This window comes from Arvicanthis niloticus, chromosome 24 (genome assembly GCF_011762505.2).
Source record: "Arvicanthis niloticus isolate mArvNil1 chromosome 24, mArvNil1.pat.X, whole genome shotgun sequence".
NCBI lineage: Eukaryota > Metazoa > Chordata > Mammalia > Rodentia > Muridae > Arvicanthis > Arvicanthis niloticus.
The window spans coordinates 1,374,343-1,392,082 of record NC_133432.1 but is presented as its reverse complement, the minus strand read 5'-3'; the positions used below and the strand labels follow the sequence as shown (position 1 = coordinate 1,392,082).

The window sequence follows — 17,740 nt, the reverse complement described above, 5'->3', positions numbered from 1 at the left end:
ATAGTTTTAGCCTTCTCAAAACCAAACCTGGTAACTTTAAAAACATCTGTTTTCTAAGTTCTGTTCCACATCCACTCTCCTAAGCTCGATGGGTAGCTTCTTACTCAGTTCTTGTGCCCTGCCCTGTTTAGAGAACCTTATAACAGGGCTCAGAGCTGGTTGTGTTTGGCTTTCCTGTTATCCAAGCTAGATTTACTGTGGCATCTCTTCCTGGCAGTGCTTCTCGGTATTCCCACCTTTCTCTGTTAGGTCGCGCCCCGCTTGTCCAGCAAGGAAGACGTGACAAACCGGATTCTTCTCAACAGCCTTTATTGGAAGCGCTCTTTTAGCTTTCTGGGAGAGACTGCATCGAATGCCCAGAACGGGCTGCTTATGTACCCCCAGCCCTGGGCGTGGCAAAGCACATGGAGGTGTCTGATTGGTCAATTTGCAATGACTCATTAGCATACTCATTAGCATACCCCGCCTGGGTGGGGGTGATTGGCCAGGTTCATGGTACCCTAGTTGTACCTCATTTGCATGCCCCGTTTGGGAGGGGCTGGAGTCAAATTCCTAAGTGCACTGCGCATGCGCAGTGCACTTATAGTTCTACCTGAGAGCCTGAGTAGCTGCCATCTTGGATGGTGCCTCAGAGCGGCTGACGCGTGAATGTCAGCGCTGTCAGTCGCTTTGAGGCTGGGGTGCTGCTTCTCTCGGCTGGCAGCCGCAGCCTCTTTTAGTCAGCGGCACCGAGAGTAAAAACGGGCAGCCACGCTGGCGGCGCCGCGAGAAAAAACGGGCAGCTGCTTTGAAGTGGCGGTGGTGCCGCAGCTTTTCAAGCTGACAGACCCTGCGGTGCCTTTCAGCCGTCAGGTCTGTCAGGTCTGTCAGGTCAGCTGCTTACACTGTTATATACCTGAGTTGTCCCTGGCATAACTAAGCTGATACCTCCCACAAGGATCTCAGGCTTCCCAAGCCTGGTTCTCTCTAGGCAGCCTCTAGATTAGTTGTTTGGGTTTGGAACTTGTAGTCATTTCACCATGGATCTATAGCCCCCTCTCGAATGCTCCCGATGTCAGCCTTCACTTCCTGCCTTAGGGTGCTGGACATGCTTCTCACCCAAGGGCTCCACTCCACACTGCAGTTCCCTGAGCCTGGTCTGTGTCTGATATTGCAGCAGGTTATGGCCTGTGGCCTGCTTGGCATCTCCTCACCTTTTGGCTTAATGATTCCTTTCACACACCAAACCTTGGATGCTTCTACTTGTCTGTCAGGGCATTTTATCCTGATGTTACTGAAACATGGTCCCTTTAAAAGTGACAGCCTTGTCCCTTTAGAAGATGTAGCACCTGAGATTTGGCCTATACCCACCCCTTAAGACTCTGGCTCTCTGGAGTGACTCAGTAAAGACCTGTTCAGGAATGTAGACTTAAAAATGCAATATAACTAATTTATTAACTGTTAACCTAGTTAATAGTTAATAAATTTATTAACTATTATTAACTAGATTCATAAATTTGGGAACATTTCCATTCTATTGGGAAATTTTGCTAGTTCCAGTGTTTTCTGAGATCAGGAAAATCACTAATGGTGAGACTGGATGATGAATATACACTGAGCTTTCTGCCTCTTCTCCATGTGCAGAACTCAAGAAGCTCTGAAGAGTGGGCACTTTGTCAGTGTCTTAAGTGTCCTGACACGGCTACAGCGAATTTGCAACCATCCTGGACTCGTAGAGCCGCGGGTGCCAGGCTCCTCCTATGCAGCAGGCTCTCTGCAGTATAGGTCGGCCTCTCTGATTCTCAGAGTTCTGGAGAGAGAGCTCTGGAAGGTAAGTAAAAGACTTAGAAAGATAGTTCAGGATTTCTAGTACTGTTTAGATACAGTTCACATAGTTGTATGGGTCTCTTCCCAACCCCTCTTCTTTCTAGCTTAGTGATTCTCAACCTTCTTGATGCTACAGCTTTTTAGTACACTTCTTCATGCTGTGGTACTATTACAAGTCATAATGTAAATAATCTGTTTTCCAGTGGTCTTAGGCAACCCCCCCCCGTCCCCCCGTCCCCCCGTCCCCCCGTCCCCCCGTCCCCCAAGGGGTTGCAATGCATAGGTTGAGAGCTGCTGCTCGAGCTCCTTCTGTCTAGTTGCTGCAATCAGTGGACCTCCCTGTTTTGGGCAGCTCACAGAACTGTATTTGGATTCTTACAATAATTTCAAGGTTCACTCTCATTGTAGTATGTCAGAATGTCATTCCTTTTAAGAGCTAGGTAACACTCTGCTGTGAAAGGCCACATTTTGTTTATCCTTTGGTCAGTTGATGCATACCTAGGTGGTTTCTACTTGTGGCTATTGTTAGTATAGCTGGTTTGGGTTTTCCCTACTGTTTGGGTTTTCCTGTTTTTGTGACTGTACTTCAGGTGGAGTTGCTGGCTAATGTAGCCACTCCGTCTGCTTCTTTAAGGAGCTGCCAACTATCCCACTGCTGCTGAACCACCTGACTTGCCCTAGCAGTACAAGGGCTTCTGTACCCACTTCCCATCTTTCATCCTTTTCACTGTGATGCTGCTTTCTTGTTATCTCAAGTTCTGAGAAGTATACATTAGTGGTGCTGTGGAAAGCAAGTTTCTTGCTTTTGCCACAGTTATTGTCATGAATGTGACTGGTTCCTCTTAGCAGTGAGTAGTCAACCATGAGAGTTACAGGGATCACCATCACACAGGATTAGCACATAGAGCTCACATCAGCCCTCCTTTTTTCTGGGGAAGACTGTTTATCCCTACACAGTTCAAATGATGACTGTTCAGTTGATCTGCTCCTCTTGCCGCTCCAGGTTGTCACATGATGCTGGGGAGGGCCCAAATAGCTGTTGTCCCACTACAACAGTAGTGGAAGGAGATCTAGCCTGATCATGAGAAGGATTGCCACACAATATAAAACAGCTTCCTCAATTGATTCCTGCCTTGTAGAAGGTTTTGACTCTTGGTCAGGTGTTTTCCTCTGCCACCTATTACAACATGTTTTCTTCTTTATTTATTTCTGTTTCTTCTTAGGAAACCGATCTTTCTATATTTGATCTCATTGGGCTAGAAAATAAAATCACTCGTCATGAGGCTGAATTACTGTATAACAAAAAAGTGACTCGGAAACTCATGGAGGAAGTTTTTACTTCACCTCCTCCATCAGCCCGGCCAGCAGCAGTAAAGCTCAAGGCCAGCAGGTATGTGCATGGGTTAGCAGCAGCATGTGGCTCATCTGGCATATCCACTGCTCCAAGGATTATCTACTGGTTGAGAGTCAGATGCCTGGGCCATGGGCATCCCTTTCTCTAGCTGATTCTAGGTAATCCATTGAGATGAGAAAACCTGTGTTCTTGAGAATGTTCTGAATGTCCTTGTTTTCAGTGAACACAACTACATTAATAAGACACTCAAATAGAGGCAGCAAATATGAGAGTCACTTTTCTTGGTTATCTTTAATAAAGTAAGCTTTAGGATTTGGGGAGATGTAAGGGCCGAGAACAGTGTGCTGTCTAGTGTGGCAGTAACTTTCATGGCCAAGTCAGACATCTTATTTGGAAGAATTCAGAGTATGCTCATGGGTAGGAGCACAAGCAGACATGGGGTCCACTCAACAACAGTAGAGTCATTGTTCTTACAAGTGACAGTACAGCTAGGCAGTGGAGGAGCACACCTTTAATCCCAGCATGTGGGAGGCAGAGGCAGGAGGCTCTCTGAGTCAGAGGCCTGCCTGTTCTATAGAATGAGAGTTCCAGGACAGCCAGGGCTACTTGGAGAAACTCTGTCTCCAAAACAATAACAACAAAAAACAACAAGAAAACAATAGAGTGATATAAATGATGATTTAGAGTGAGGGAAATCACCAGGTGGGAGAGATAGAGGATGAAGTCAGGGTGTAATTGCTTCTGAATAGACTAAACCCAGTAGTGAGAAAGAAGGAAAATCTTGGGGTAAGGTGAAAAAGGAAAACAGAAAGTAGCTATTCTTACAGAAATAAAGAGGGCATTTGTACAGATCAAGCTTTTTTCCAAGCTTGGCGTCCTTGGGACCGTGACCTGCTTCCTCCTTTGCAGCTCAGCTCAAGCCTGACAGACCCATACAGGAAACCTATAGCCATGTGAACACAGACAAGGCCCCTCACTTGTCTTCCTTGGGTTTTGTTAGAAGGTTTCTGGCTCCTTGCTTGTCCTTACATTTTCTAGGTCACAGAGCTCATGCCTCTGTGATCACACTAGTGCCTAGATGAGCACTTCATGCCTCTTCCCAGCTGCTGCCATCTCTGTCCATTTCATAAGCAGTCTTGTCACCTGTACTAGGTAAAACATTTGCTTTTTCTTGCTCTTACTCAAAACTGTAGTTACAACATGGATGTCACATGTTTTTTTTTTTTCTTAGCATACTTTGACATATAAAATTTACAATAATTGTGTTACCAGTTGAGATATATGACCTTTGAATACAGAGTTTGTCAGCATCTCCAACAACTTCTTGCCAACTGTATTTGGAGCCACCCTGCTCCTGCTTGATACTGTTTAGCCTGCCTTCCTAGCTGTTCTCTGAGGGGCCATACCGTCTCCTCTGGAACCCATACTGTCTGCTATGTGGTGATGCTGTGTGTCTTCTGCTTGGGCCAATGGACATCTAGGTTATTTCAGCCTGTGCAGTATGGCCAGAAGCCTGAGGGTCGCACCGTGGCATTCCCCAGCACACATCCACCTCGGATGGCAAACACCAATGCATCCACTGCTACTCCACAGGGCCAGGTTCGAGGACGGCCACCGATTGCTACTTTCTCTGCCAACCCAGATACAAAAGGTATCTCACATAATGAGCTCTCTTTTGTGGAAGACTGTGAGAAAGCTCCTGTCACTCTGTTCCTGGCCTACTGAGTGTTATAGCTGTTGCTGGGGGGTGTGGACACCTCTGAATGGCCTGCAGGAGGAGCCACCTACAGGTCTCCATAAGTTGAAAATACTTTTTCTCTCCCCCTCCCCCCTTTTTTTCTTTCTTTCTTTCGTTTTTTTTTTTTTTGGCCAGTTTTGTTTTGTTTTTTTTTTTGCCTTGAGGCTGGATCTCACTATGTAGCCAGGATGCTCTCTGCTTCCAGTCCCCCGAGTGCTGAGATTTACAGGCATGTAACGCTGTGCCTGGATGTAGAGTTTGTTTCCTATACTGGGTTTTCCCTGTAAAAGGAAGTTCTCCTAGGATGAGCAGGTGATTGGACCTCTGCAAAGTATTTATCTTAAAGTATGTCAAGGTTGTTCAGGGAAGTTCTGAGTCTTCCTGCTGCATTTGGTGCTATTGTTTTAGCTTGACTTATGCTAAAGAGGCAGGGAAGGACCTAGAAGTGCTCTTGTAACCTCATCTGAAAACAGCAGTTCAAGGTTTCTGTACTGCTGAAGAGCAGGAGCTTTTGTGTGCTTACAGAGGGCTTTCTAACAGCTGGTAGCATTTGACAGCCTCATGTCTAGTCCAGGATGTGTGCCTCACTGGTTGGCAACAGGCAGATCCTTAAGTTTCTCTCAACCTAAGTACTGTACCCGCCCCTCCATGTTTGTGTCCTAAGAGCGGGCTTCTTATTTGAGAGACTGTGAAATAATGTTTATGTAATTTAACATTCGGTTGTAAAATACTGCGTGTTATGAAGAACCTCTAACAGCTTTGCACAAAACGACCTTATTGATTACAGCAGCAGCAGCCCCGTTTCAGAGCTCTCAGGCTTCCGTCGGTGCGCCTCGACACCAGCCCACCTCGACCTCCAGCACAGCAGCAGGCCCAGCCCATCCTTCGAAACTGCGGGCTCAGACCGCTGTCCAGGCCTCCACCCCAGGCCCACCCCTGCCCCCGCCCCAGGCCCCCTCGCTGGTGGCCGGGCAGAGTGCACCGCCCCAGCGGCTGGTGCTTACCTCGCAGGCCCAGGCCCGCTTGCCCAGTAAGTGGCCTTACTGTCCAGGGTCTGCTCTCACTGCCTTGGAGCAGTGTATCAGGAACACGGGATGTCTGAAGAGCCTTTGCTGTCCACTGCCTCTGTCTGTCCCTCAGTCCAGGCCTGGAGCGTGATGCCGGTCATGGTGGGGCCTTGCCTGTGGTCATTGTCCAGGGCTCTGCTCTGTTCTACTCTTTCTCCTCCCCATTCAACCAGCTCTGCTTTCCTCCTGTGCTGCACCGGTGTTGAGGGCTAGCACCTTCTTTGAGCCTTAGCCACAGTTCTGTTCCAGCAGTGCCAGGGTTCATACTGTGGGGCAAGTGGTGAGACCATGTGAATTAGCATTAGGTTTCTAGACACCATTAGTTCTTTAGTTCCTCACACATTTCCAAGTTTAAAGTTGGCGGTGAATACTTGCTCAGTAGAGACATTTCTCAACAATTCAGTGACTAAAACAGCTCATTGTTACTCATTTTTTCCTAAGTCAGAGTTTTGTACTGCCAGCACTGGTGATTAGCAGGTTTCCAAATCTTCTACAGGCCATTATCTAGGCTACTATAGAAATGCCAACTAAAAATATTACAGATCATACATATTTCTTACTTGCTTTGTAGCAGAATCACATTTTGAGGCCTTTTTAGAAAACTAGGAAGGGAGAAAAAAGCATCGGGAGACTGGGAGTCTCTTCTGTGTCCAACAGTGGGGAGTGGTTGTCCTAGGCAATCATATTAGAAAAAAAAATATATATATATATATATATGTATGTATATATACCTCATGTTTCTGTAGGTGACGAGAGTTACGTTAGTAGGAGTCCTTACGTGTAGTAGTGTGTGAAGTTGGTGACTCAGCTGGCTTTATCCATCTAGGAGGGCTGACGGGAGATTTAAGTGTCTGTCTGTAACTCTTTGTCTCTGACTTTCATTTCCCCTTCCTTGTGCACAGTTCATTCTGTGTGCAAGACATCTTCAGATAGTTTGCTAGTCTTTTACTAACAGTTCTCCTTTTGGCACCCTTACTAACCCTGGCATGTATTTTTCTTGGGAGAGGAGCATTTGAACTTGGATAGCCACCTGTTGGGTAAAAAGCCTTTAAGCTTCTGATCATTTGATATGAGCTCATTTGAATTAACATAAACTCAAGAGTTTTATGTCTGACTTATTTAAGCTTTCCTAGACTTTAAATAAAATGATGTAGAATTAAAGTTTGTTGTTTTATATGTTGGTGATATGATCTTATTCACTGGTTGCATACTTTTTCAAATTTTGTAAGTTCTCTAAAGAGTTTCCAACTTAATGCAATAGGTGTCTGATATTTTTGATATTTACTGTTCTTTTTCCCTTTTATTATTTGGAGAGAAAAGTAAAAATATTCCTTAATAGTTTGATGTGTAGTAGTTGATACTGAAACTCCCTGCTGTTTATGATTAAATAGATTAACCACTAAAGTCTGATATTTAATAGTGTTTTTTCTTTTGTCTTAAGATAGCTTTTCTTAAAATGATAGCAACACCCAACAAGTGTTTTGAAGATACTTGAGTATAGTATAGGCAGGCCTTATTGGTAGTGAGAGAGTGTTGTATAATAGTCAGTAACTTAATTCCAAGTGATGTTAGTTCAGTTTCTCTTCTGTGTTTTAACAGGTGGGGAAGTAGTGAAAATAGCTCAGCTGGCGTCTATTGCAGGGCCGCAGAGCCGTGTGGCCCAGCCAGAGACACCTGTGACACTGCAGTTCCAAGGGAACAAATTCACCTTGTCACATAGCCAGCTGCGGCAGCTCACAGCAGGTCAGCCTCTGCAGCTGCAAGGTAAGAGACAACTAGCTGATACTAATGCAGACAAGGACGAGGTACACCCACTCTTAGCACTGCACTTGAGAACCTGTCTGGGTAGCAGAGTAAAAAGAGTTAGGTCCCTTTGAGGTTCAGGGCCTTCCCCCAGGAGTGGCTTGAACAAGTCTGACCTGAGGGCTCATTGAGGAATGATGAGATGACATTCGTGAGTCGTCTTGGCAGTCTCCTAAGTAAGTGATACTCAGTTTTTATCAATACCATCTGCTCTTGGAGAAGAGTTTCCTCTTTTGTAAGTTAGAGTAGAAGTGTTTGTTGCTTTCTAGTATGAATGAGTCAAATTTACCTTAAAAAATGCCAAAAAGACCAGCAGTTTTTGTAGGTGAAATGCAAAGACCAGCAATTTTTGTAGGTGAAATGCTTTGCCTATCTACCTTCCTGCCTATGTACCTATCAGTTGGGTTCTTACTGTGTTGCCCAGGCTGACCTGACTTCTGAGACAAGCCATCCTCCTGCCGCAGCCTCTCAAGTAGTTGAGACTTCCAAGATTTGTGCCAGTTTAAAGTTTTAACTTTAACACCACCTGGATCCAAACGTCTCAGACCCTTGGCTAAGAACATGTAGTTACTGCTTTCAAAGGAAAGGAGGTAGTAAAATTTGAATAGTTCGTTAAAGTTAATCTTAAGTGGTTTGTGGCAATAATTGCAGCTTCTTTAGCTACATCCAGCACCAGCTGCTTACCTCTAGGTTAAGGTTTCACCAGTTTCTATGGCAGCACTAGCTTCCCTGTACCTTACCCCAGCAGCCTCTCTGAAAGACACTGCCCTGGATTCTGGCTGGGTGACAGCATTTTGTGACACTTTAATGCCTGTCTTGGTGGGTTTTAGGATCTCAGAGTCAGGGCCATCCATGAGTGTAGTTGGTAGAACTTTGTTATCTTTCACACATTTGGTAAGAAGGTTCAGGCGTGTAATAGACAAGTGACAGACTTTTTTTTGGGGGGGGGGGGTTTCGAGACGGTTTCTCTGTATAGCCTCTGCCTCCCAAGTGCTGGGATTAAAGGCATGCGCCACCACCGCCTGGCAAGTGACAGACTTTTGAAGAGCAGCCACAGAGTCATGGGCACCTGGGCTAAGCCTAGCTCTTTCTGGTAGTTTTTAATCCCTTTGGCAATGGCTACTTGGGTCTGTGAGTGTTTCTGTGACCTTCGTAGTCCTAGGACAGCTGTGGTCACTAGTGGACATAATACCTGGGTATGTGCAGAGTTAGTGGTCTTTTCTTGATTTGATGTAAAACAGACTTTTCTCAGATAGTTTTCTGTCTTTATCTGAGATTTTTAAATAATCCCTTCTTTGTCTGAGTTACTGAACTGTTCATATACTTGCTTGTGTAAATGGAACTATGTGTGCACAGTATACTGACTCATTTGTTTCTATACCATTTGGAAGTGGCTAGTGTGTAACTATACTGTGCACACACCTGTTACTGATGCTCCTGGTGGACATGTGATTACAGGTAGTGTACTCCAGATTGTGTCAGCCCCTGGGCAGCCCTACCTGCGAGCCCCTGGTCCCGTGGTGATGCAGACTGTGTCTCAGGCAGGTGCTGTGCATAGCACCCTGGGAAGCAAGCCCCCAACCAGTGGCCCTAGCCCTGCACCCTTGACCCCACAAGGTAGGGTGTTCTGAACATGAAGAAGACTTGGTGAGAACTTCTTGTGGACTTTTTGGGGGGTGGGGTGGGGAAGGGGAGTAACTGGGAGGAGTCATGCACTTCTGGCCATGGCCTTATGCATGTCAAAGTCTTATTTGTGTTAGTCTGGTTTCCACACATGTGTCATGACATCAACTTGGTTTCTTCTTTCTTTTTCTCTCAAATGTACTGCTTGAATATGACCAAACCCCACTGTCGTGTTCTAATAAAAAAACTTAGGGGCCCAGAGAGGTGGCTCATCAGTAAAATTACTTGTTGCATAGCAGAGGCCCTGGGTATCTTTCCTATACCCACATGGTGGCTCTGAGACATCTACAACTCTAGTCTTAGGGGATCTGTCACCCACTTCTAATACCCACCGGCACCAGACACACATGTGGCCCACATGCTTGCATGCAGGCAAAACACTGATACATAAAGTTTTTTATTTATAGATATGTATAGGTATATATACATATCACACACATAAATATATTTTAAAGTTTAATATACATATATAAAATATACACTTAAGTGTATATTTAATAGATATATTTTATGTGTGTGTGTGTACATACACATATATACACAATTTTATTTATTTTTAAGAAAGGAACCTTTGGAACCACCAAATATTTAGTACGTGTGGCTAGAGCTCCCTGAGTAGAGAGCCATGCACTTGGTACAGCATTTGCACACTACTCTGGCTGGCCTAAGGATGTTGTGCTCTCAGCTTCTATCCTGTTGTCTTCCCGCTTCTCTTCTAAGGACCAATCCTTGCCTGCATGTGTTCAGTATATTAGGGCTTGTGGGCGAGTTGGATTCATGGGCAGGCAAGGAGCTGTTCCTTGTTATATTGTGATTATCTGTGGTGTATTACCGTTATGGGACAGCAGAGGTTTTGAGGCTGGCTTAGGACAGGTATGTGATCTGTCTGTGCCAGAACAGGCTTGACTCTAGTTCTGGAAATAGCTTTGATGCACCAAACTCTTGGAGCCAGCTCCTTTTATCTTCTTGGGATTTCAGGAGGCAAGCTGCTATACCTTGGCCAGGCAGTCCACCTTTAGGAATGGATCTGTTGCATACTGGCTTTCCGTTTTGCTTTTTTCTTTGGAAGCCAGGAGCACAAGGGTGTTAGGGATGGAACTTCTCAAGCATTCCAGGCAAGTGTTCTACCATTAAACTACACCTTTATTCCCTTTGGCTGTTTCCTTTTACATTTGTAGTTGGTGTTCCGGGTCGAGTAGCAGTGAGTGCTATGGCTGTTGGAGAACCTGGCCTGGCTTCCAAACCAGCTTCTCCTGCTGCAGGGCCAACCCAGGTAAGGCTTAGATGCAAGGACACACAATGACAAGTAGCTTTCAGATGCTTTTCTGTGGCGGCTAAGGCTCCTGGTTTATGCATTTCAGAGATGTACATGCTCTTTGAATTAGGGCCTTGATTTAACACTTGTTCCCAATGAAAGAAATTGACATAGGCTTCTGACAGTAGACATTGTGGTCTTTACTCCTTTTGTTTTGTCTAATCCTCAGTGTCTCAGGAGGACAGAGAAGGCTCTTTTGCTTCTTCATCTTTTCTACCAGTAGTTTCATAGAAGTAGGCCATGGATGTTGAAATGAATGTATGCATAATAGTTCCCAAAGCCTTCAATGAGGTGATTTTGTCAGGTTGTTCCTCAAATAACTTTTTTTTTTTTTTTTTTTTTTTTTTTTTTTGTCATGCTTTGCTTTTGTCTTTCTGGCCTTTTTGATCAAGGAGGAGAAGAGCAGACTTTTGAAGGAACGGTTGGATCAGATTCATTTTATCAATGAGCGGCGTTGTTCCAAGGCTCCAGTGTATGGCAGAGACTTGCTGAAGATTTGTTCCCTGCCTAGAAGAAGGAAAAGGCCTTTGTGCTGGTCTCTGGATAGTAACCTTGGGAAGGATTCTAAAGGGGCAAATTATGACATGTCACTCTCAAAGAGTGAAGGTGATTGGATTTTGACATTGAGTCAGCGTCAAGAGTCTCTTCAAGATGTTCTTGACAGGTGGGTTTGTGTATACAGGTGAGTATCTTTATCCTTATTTTCTGTTCTGCACTCTGATGCACACCAGAATTTTTTTCTTTCTTTTCAATTTCTGGTCTCATGTTGCTGTCCTTCAATTCTATATGGCTAGCCTAGGTTTGCCTTGAACTCTTCCTCATGCTCCTGCCTCATCCTCTCAATGCTAGTATGAGTCGCCACATCCCATAGTTCTTCATTCTTTGAATTTTTTAAAAATGTTTTTATTTCCAATTGCTTTGCCTCAAGTTGTCTTTTTGAGTTTCTTGAGGGGTTGGAACAGGGGCCTGGTACTTACGTTATTAACTGGCTCTTTTAGAAAACTGACCCACAAAACTATGTTACTTGGGGACATTGAAGAGTAGAATTCAAAACAAGTTAGTGGAGTAGCTTCAGTGGGCTGAACACCACAGCTAGACAGCCAGCCGCACTGCTCCTGCTAGGCCTTGATGTGTCTGCTGCTGCTCACACAACTGACAGTCTAGGCCAGTCTCTGTATGCCCTGGCCCTGTTCTCCTGGCTCAGCTTCAGGGTCATTTTCTTTGTCTGGCTGAACTACGCCGTTATTACTTTATGTCCAGAGAGGCCCTGATCACTCACCCAGTGCCTATGCTTAGTGTTCAGAGCCTGCCTTCCAGGTCTCATAAATAAGTAAATTTTTTTGGTGGTTTTTTTGTTTGTTTGTTTGTTTGTTTGTTTGTTTGTTTGAGACAGGGTTTCTCTGTATAACCCTGGCTGTCCTGGAACTCACTCTGTAGACCAGGCTGGCCTCCAGCCCAGAAATCTGCCTGCCTCTGCCTCCCAAGTGCTGGGATTAAAGTTGTTCAGCATCACTGCCCGGCATAGATAAGTAAATTAACGAAGAAAAAGATGGAGTTCTTTTTAGTCTGAGTCAGCTTGTTCCTGGGCTTTCCAGGCTGTATGGTAGATTGGTTGCCATTTGTTCTCATGTCCTTGTTTGTCTTTGAAATGCTGGTCATCTTCATACATCACAGATGGTCACTTCAGAGGAGATGTATTTGGGAGCAAACAATCAAGACCCAGCTTCACATGTTGAAGATACAACTAAGCAATTAAGAGCCCATATTACTCCTACAGAGTACCCTAGCTTGGCTCCTAGCTCTCAAGTTAGGGAGTTCACAAGTGCCTCAAGCTCTAGGGGATTGGACATCCTCTTCTGGCCTCTGCAGGCACTGCATATGCACAACCCCCTACATATATACACAAGCATAAGCATAACTAAAGGTAAAAGTAGCTGTGCATGGTAGTGCACACTTTTAATCCCAGCACTGGAGAGGCAGAGGCAGTCAGATGTGATATCTTTGAGCTCCAGGCTCAGCCTTAACTAGTAATTCTCAGAAAAAAAAAAAATTTAAAAAGTGAATAAATAAATAATATTTAAAACAGAGCTTCAGCTGATGCCTCGGAGAGAAAACTTTCTGGTGTAGATGACGGAGGTTAATAGGTAGTGTTAGGTTGGTCATGGCCTTGCAGTTCTGTCTGTAGGGTATCCTGAGTCTGTGTCTGTCCCCTCTCAAGTTACATGTCACCTGTAGTATTTATTTAGAAGGTTTGTATTCAGAGACAATTTATTTCTGTCCCGAGAGTCCCAGCAGGAATATCTGAGCCAGTGGCTCCAGATATTCTGGAGAATACCCTGTGCTGGTCATTTAGATCTGTCCTGACTGAAGTTGTCTTGGGCTTGTGTCCTTGAGCTGTGAAAGATCATGCTACTTTGCAGTGATAGAATCTAGCTCTTGCTGCTTGTCTGACAACTCACACTGTCAGAGGGTTCTGCCTTGCACAGAAACCTCATTGCTGCCAGAGAGTCCAGGATACCACATAGTGACTATACATGATTTCTGTTTCTCAGGGTGGCCTGTGTGATTCCTCCAGTAGTGGCTACACCACCCTCTCTGTGGGTTGCGAGGCCGCCCTCACTGTATAGCAGCAGGTTGAGAGCTCTGAGGCAGTGCCTGAAGGAGCACACTGGCCCTTACCACCGGCAGCTGCAACAACTAACAGCACTGCGCTCACTGCAGTTCCCGGAGCTGAGGCTGGTGCAGTTTGACTCAGGTATGACAGACCCTGTTGGCACGGTTTGTGAAGTGAGATACATTTATTCTAGAATGTAAAACATTCTCTCTCTTCTCTCTCAGGGAAGTTAGAAGCTTTAGCAATCCTGCTACAGAAACTGAAATCTGAAGGACGTCGGGTGCTGATTTTATCTCAGATGGTTCTTATGCTGGACATTTTAGAGATGTTCTTGAACTTCCATTATCTCACCTATGTACGGATTGATGAAAATGCCAACAGTGAACAACGACAGGTAAGATAGAATCCTTTCATGGTGATTCCATGGTATGACCCTGAATCATTGGATTTAGACCTCATTTTCCTACAGCTGTGAGGTCAGTAGCCCACTGCTCCTAAATGCAGAAGAGGTAGCATATAGAACTTTCTGAGTTCAGACTGACTGCTTTCTTGATTCTTTCCCCAACCCCCCAACAAGCTTGTCAACCAGCTGGATGTCTGGTCATAGGTATCTCAGGACAAACGGGTAATCTGTAGTCACATTGTGATAGTACTGGCATACTTTAACAGGTGGATATCTAGCAATGATATGAATGCTTTTTAGACTAACTGGCAAAGAACTACATATTTAGAAGTTTTTCCATGTTTTTGTTGACCATATTTGTTAATTCGTAACATTTGGTTAATACACAGTGCTTGTAGAACCACTAGCGTAGCTCTCTAGAAAGCAACATGGGTTGCCAGCCTCAGAGATGGCTAAGACAGTTGATATAGTGATCTCTGTTTAGGGCTTCCACACAACAGCAATAATGCTTCACTGAATGATTGGTACATAAAGTTGTTCACTGTAGAAGTTCACATGAAAAGCCATGATCAGTAACTGAGTGAATATTCAGCAGAAGAAAGTACACAATGAAGGTTTGTGCCTTGGCAGTGAACTACAACTTTTTTCACAATTCCAAATGATAGACTAGAAAGTTCTTACCAGAAGTCTCAGTACCAGCATGACTATCATGAGTGGGTGAGAAAAACACAGTGCTGAACAAGACTTGAGTTGTTCTTTTTATGTTTCAGAGCAAATGCAAAGTACACATTATATATGCAAATAGAAAGGAGCCTGTTATTTTGGTAATAGTGTAGAAAATTAGGTTGTTATTTGAAGAGAAAGGTTGGTCAACTTTAGTTCTGTTTTGGCATGGAAATAATTTACAGAAGAGAAGTAATCAACATTCATTACAGTTTGTCCCACATAGTTAGATCTTTTTTGTGCTTCCTCAGCCTTACTCCAGGGGCTTCTTGCCTGTAGAGTGCCCTGGCATTGCCTGAGGATAGAGGAGAAAGCACAGCTCCCTCCCTAGCAAGACTCTGCTTTCTTGTGGGGCCTACAGATTGGGCTGACAGCAAGTACCAGATAAGCATGACATCTTATGCACATGATGTCTGTGACTGTCTAAACATGACATAGAGATGCTGTGCATAGAGAAGTGCATGCATACAGGAGAGCCAGGGTGAAATGTTATTCATGGGATAAATCAGACTGTTACAGAATAACTTGAATTGACAGGTCATAGAAGGTATCAAAGGTCTTTCGGTATTCTCCAAAAATGTTAACCTAAGTACTTTGTTTCCTCTCAGGAGCTGATGAGGAGTTTCAACAGAGACAGGCGGATTTTCTGTGCTCTTCTCTCCACCCATAGCCGTGCCACTGGCATAAACCTTGTTGAGGCTGACACTGTGGTGTTCTATGACAATGACCTAAATCCAGTTATGGATGCCAAAGCCCAGGAGTGGTGTGATAGAATTGGGAGGTGCAAGGACATCCACATATACAGGTGATCACAATCCTGACCAGCTCGTACAAGTACACATAATGAGCTTTGTGGGAGGTGTGGGTGCAGGAATTCAGTAACAAACACAGTTAAGAGGTACAGCCAGATGTACTGTGCTGCAGTTGAATTTTAGAAGTTTTTACATCGCAGGTTTATTTTCCTTTTAGATATGTTTCTAGTGCTGCTGTTTTGTCTGGCTTTTGTACTTGACATTTACTTGAATATGTAATCAGTTGTGTGTTAGGTCAGTTATGAGTTGGCTTTTTGTTGTTTAGTGTGTACGTGTTGTACGTCTTTTATAGTAACTGAAGAGCAGAGCTTATATTTGGTTTGTTTGAAGTACTATAAAATACAAAGTATCTGTTGAAAGACTTTGGATATGTCTCATTATCTTCAAGCATATAAATTGTAACTGGTGGCCTTTCACAGCTAATTGGGAAGACAGAAGGGCCCCAGTGGCCCACTTCTAAATTTCTGAATGTTATTTATTATGCTAATATAGTACTAGTCTCATGTGTGAGTATGCTGTCTCTGAGATAATAAGGCTGGGTCACCATTTCTTGCTTAGGAGCACAGCACATTCCAGACAGGCAACAGATGAGTAGGCTTCAGGTTGAGTGTTGAAGAATATAATAAGCAAATTAAATAGGTAAATGATAGATTGGAGGAGTGCCTTGCAGTTCTTCGTGCAAAGGTCAGGTCAGTCTCATAAGCTGAGAAATAAGGTGCTCTTATTTAAAAGTGGGAATACAGAGGGCCTAGGAATTTGAATAATCAATTTCAAGGTCCAGCTCACTGTAGGACAGAATGATACTGAGATTGAACATGAAATATCTGGGGCTACAGACGGGAAGCATATCAAAGAGCAGCTGAATCTAGTCATGGAAGTTGCCATGTCTATAGCACCCAGGAATTGCCTCAGCTCTTCTGAAAGCAGCACGAGAAGACTTGACGAAATTAAAGTGCTGTGCCCTTTATTTGTCACAGCTATGCCGAGGCATCTGCCCCCAGTAGTGTTGTTCATTGCAGCAAGAATAGGGAGCACCCATTAGGATGCAGCCATACACCTACCTAGTGAGCAGACAAAAGGAAAGCATGTTCATAGGGAGCTTCTTCATGCTGCTTAGCAAAGGAAACAAGACAGACAGGATTGATTGTGCCTTATGCCACACGCATCAAAGGCCTGTTGGGGTACACTCAGGGTGATAGCGTTTCCTAATAGCCTTTGCATTGGCTGCCTAGGAGAAGGGGTTGAGAAGACAAGCAATGATGAAAATATGTATTGCAAGAATTCCTTCTCAATGTATCCATATAAGGCAGGCCCCAAAGACAAACCACCAAAACCTACATTGGAAACATCGCAGAGAGTTTATTGGGCTAATTTATAGAGCATGAATGGTTTCTTACAGGGATGTGGGTAACCTCAAAGCAGCAGCTATACCCTAGAATGGATGGTAACTTAGGTATAGCAACATAGATGGAATCTCTTCTTCCCACCTTCACTGGGCCTTCTTACTCTAGCCCATTCACATACTATTGTAGAATTACATACAAAGATGAGAGTCCATGACTTCCCCAGCCCTTCTTTCTGAGAGAACATCAATAATCAATAGGGCCACTCATGATGATCTCTTGCAAGTCGACACAGCTGATCTGATGAAGATGGCTGCTATTTTGCCTGAAGGACCACATTGTACAACAGTATGTCTATTAAAAATTTACCCATAGGGCCCATGTGATACCTCAGTTAATTAAAATATTTGCCTTTAATTTATCTGAGTTTAATCTCCATGACCTACATGGTAGAAGGAGAGTTGTCACTGTAACTCTTCATCCATCCATCTGTCTGTCCGTCCATGAATCTGTCCTTCTATCCCTATAACTGTATATCATAATAGTGATAACAATTTGTGAGAAAAGTTGTTCTCAGACTTCTACATGTGAGTTGTGGCACATGCATGCCTATGTGCTTCTGTCTGTCTGTCTGTCTGTCTGTCTGTCTGTCTGTCTATCTATCTATCTATCTATCTATCTATCTATCTCAGTCTCACTCAATTTTATTTTTTAAGAAAATGTTACCCATACTGGACATGGCGGTACATGCTAAAATCCTTGCATTTCAGAGGCTTGCTTAGACAGGAAGATGGTGAACTTGAAGCTAATCTGGGTTTGTGATATCCTGTTTTAACAAAACCCAACCCACTGCATGTGTGTGGTCCTATTACATGAATGTAAGGTGGTGCCATCTTGATCTGTGCTGCAGAGTGTTGATGTGCTTATAACCCAGATGTGGACAAAAATGCAACTGTTTTAGTGTTATCTCATAGTTTAGAATCTGGCTCTTTTTCCTACTCTGAAAGCTTAAATGTAAGAGAGCTGTATCTACTGGACCCATGTTAACATGAAAAGAAAAGAGACAGCACTGCACCTTG

The 17,740-nt window shown here is 44.1% G+C and overlaps 1 protein-coding gene and 1 non-coding gene across 17 annotated transcripts in view; both read left to right on the top strand.

Moving 5' to 3' along the window:
- Ep400 (E1A binding protein p400) overlaps positions 1 to 17,740 on the top strand; it is a 109,486-nt gene that overhangs the window by 66,821 nt on the left and 24,925 nt on the right. For 12 of the 16 annotated variants that reach the window (XR_013106952.1, XM_076922357.1, XM_076922358.1 and 9 more), the window contains 11 exons: positions 1,624 to 1,810; positions 3,030 to 3,196; positions 4,642 to 4,811; positions 5,686 to 5,928; positions 7,565 to 7,729; positions 9,227 to 9,385; positions 10,630 to 10,724; positions 11,159 to 11,430; positions 13,319 to 13,521; positions 13,605 to 13,774; positions 15,115 to 15,311. Coding sequence is in view for 15 of the 16 variants with exons in the window: in XM_076922357.1 (XP_076778472.1) it covers positions 1,624 to 1,810; positions 3,030 to 3,196; positions 4,642 to 4,811; positions 5,686 to 5,928; positions 7,565 to 7,729; positions 9,227 to 9,385; positions 10,630 to 10,724; positions 11,159 to 11,430; positions 13,319 to 13,521; positions 13,605 to 13,774; positions 15,115 to 15,311 (2,028 nt within the window). In the remaining variant the exon portion in view is untranslated. The remainder of the gene's footprint in view (positions 1 to 1,623; positions 1,811 to 3,029; positions 3,197 to 4,641; positions 4,812 to 5,685; positions 5,929 to 7,564; positions 7,730 to 9,226; positions 9,386 to 10,629; positions 10,725 to 11,158; positions 11,431 to 13,318; positions 13,522 to 13,604; positions 13,775 to 15,114; positions 15,312 to 17,740) is intronic. The other 4 variants (XM_076922363.1, XM_076922362.1, XM_076922360.1 and 1 more) reach the window with 1 other exon arrangement.
- Positions 14,749 to 14,881, top strand: LOC143438303 (small nucleolar RNA SNORA49). The gene has a single exon (XR_013107244.1). It is a non-coding gene; the product is annotated as a small nucleolar RNA SNORA49 (small nucleolar RNA).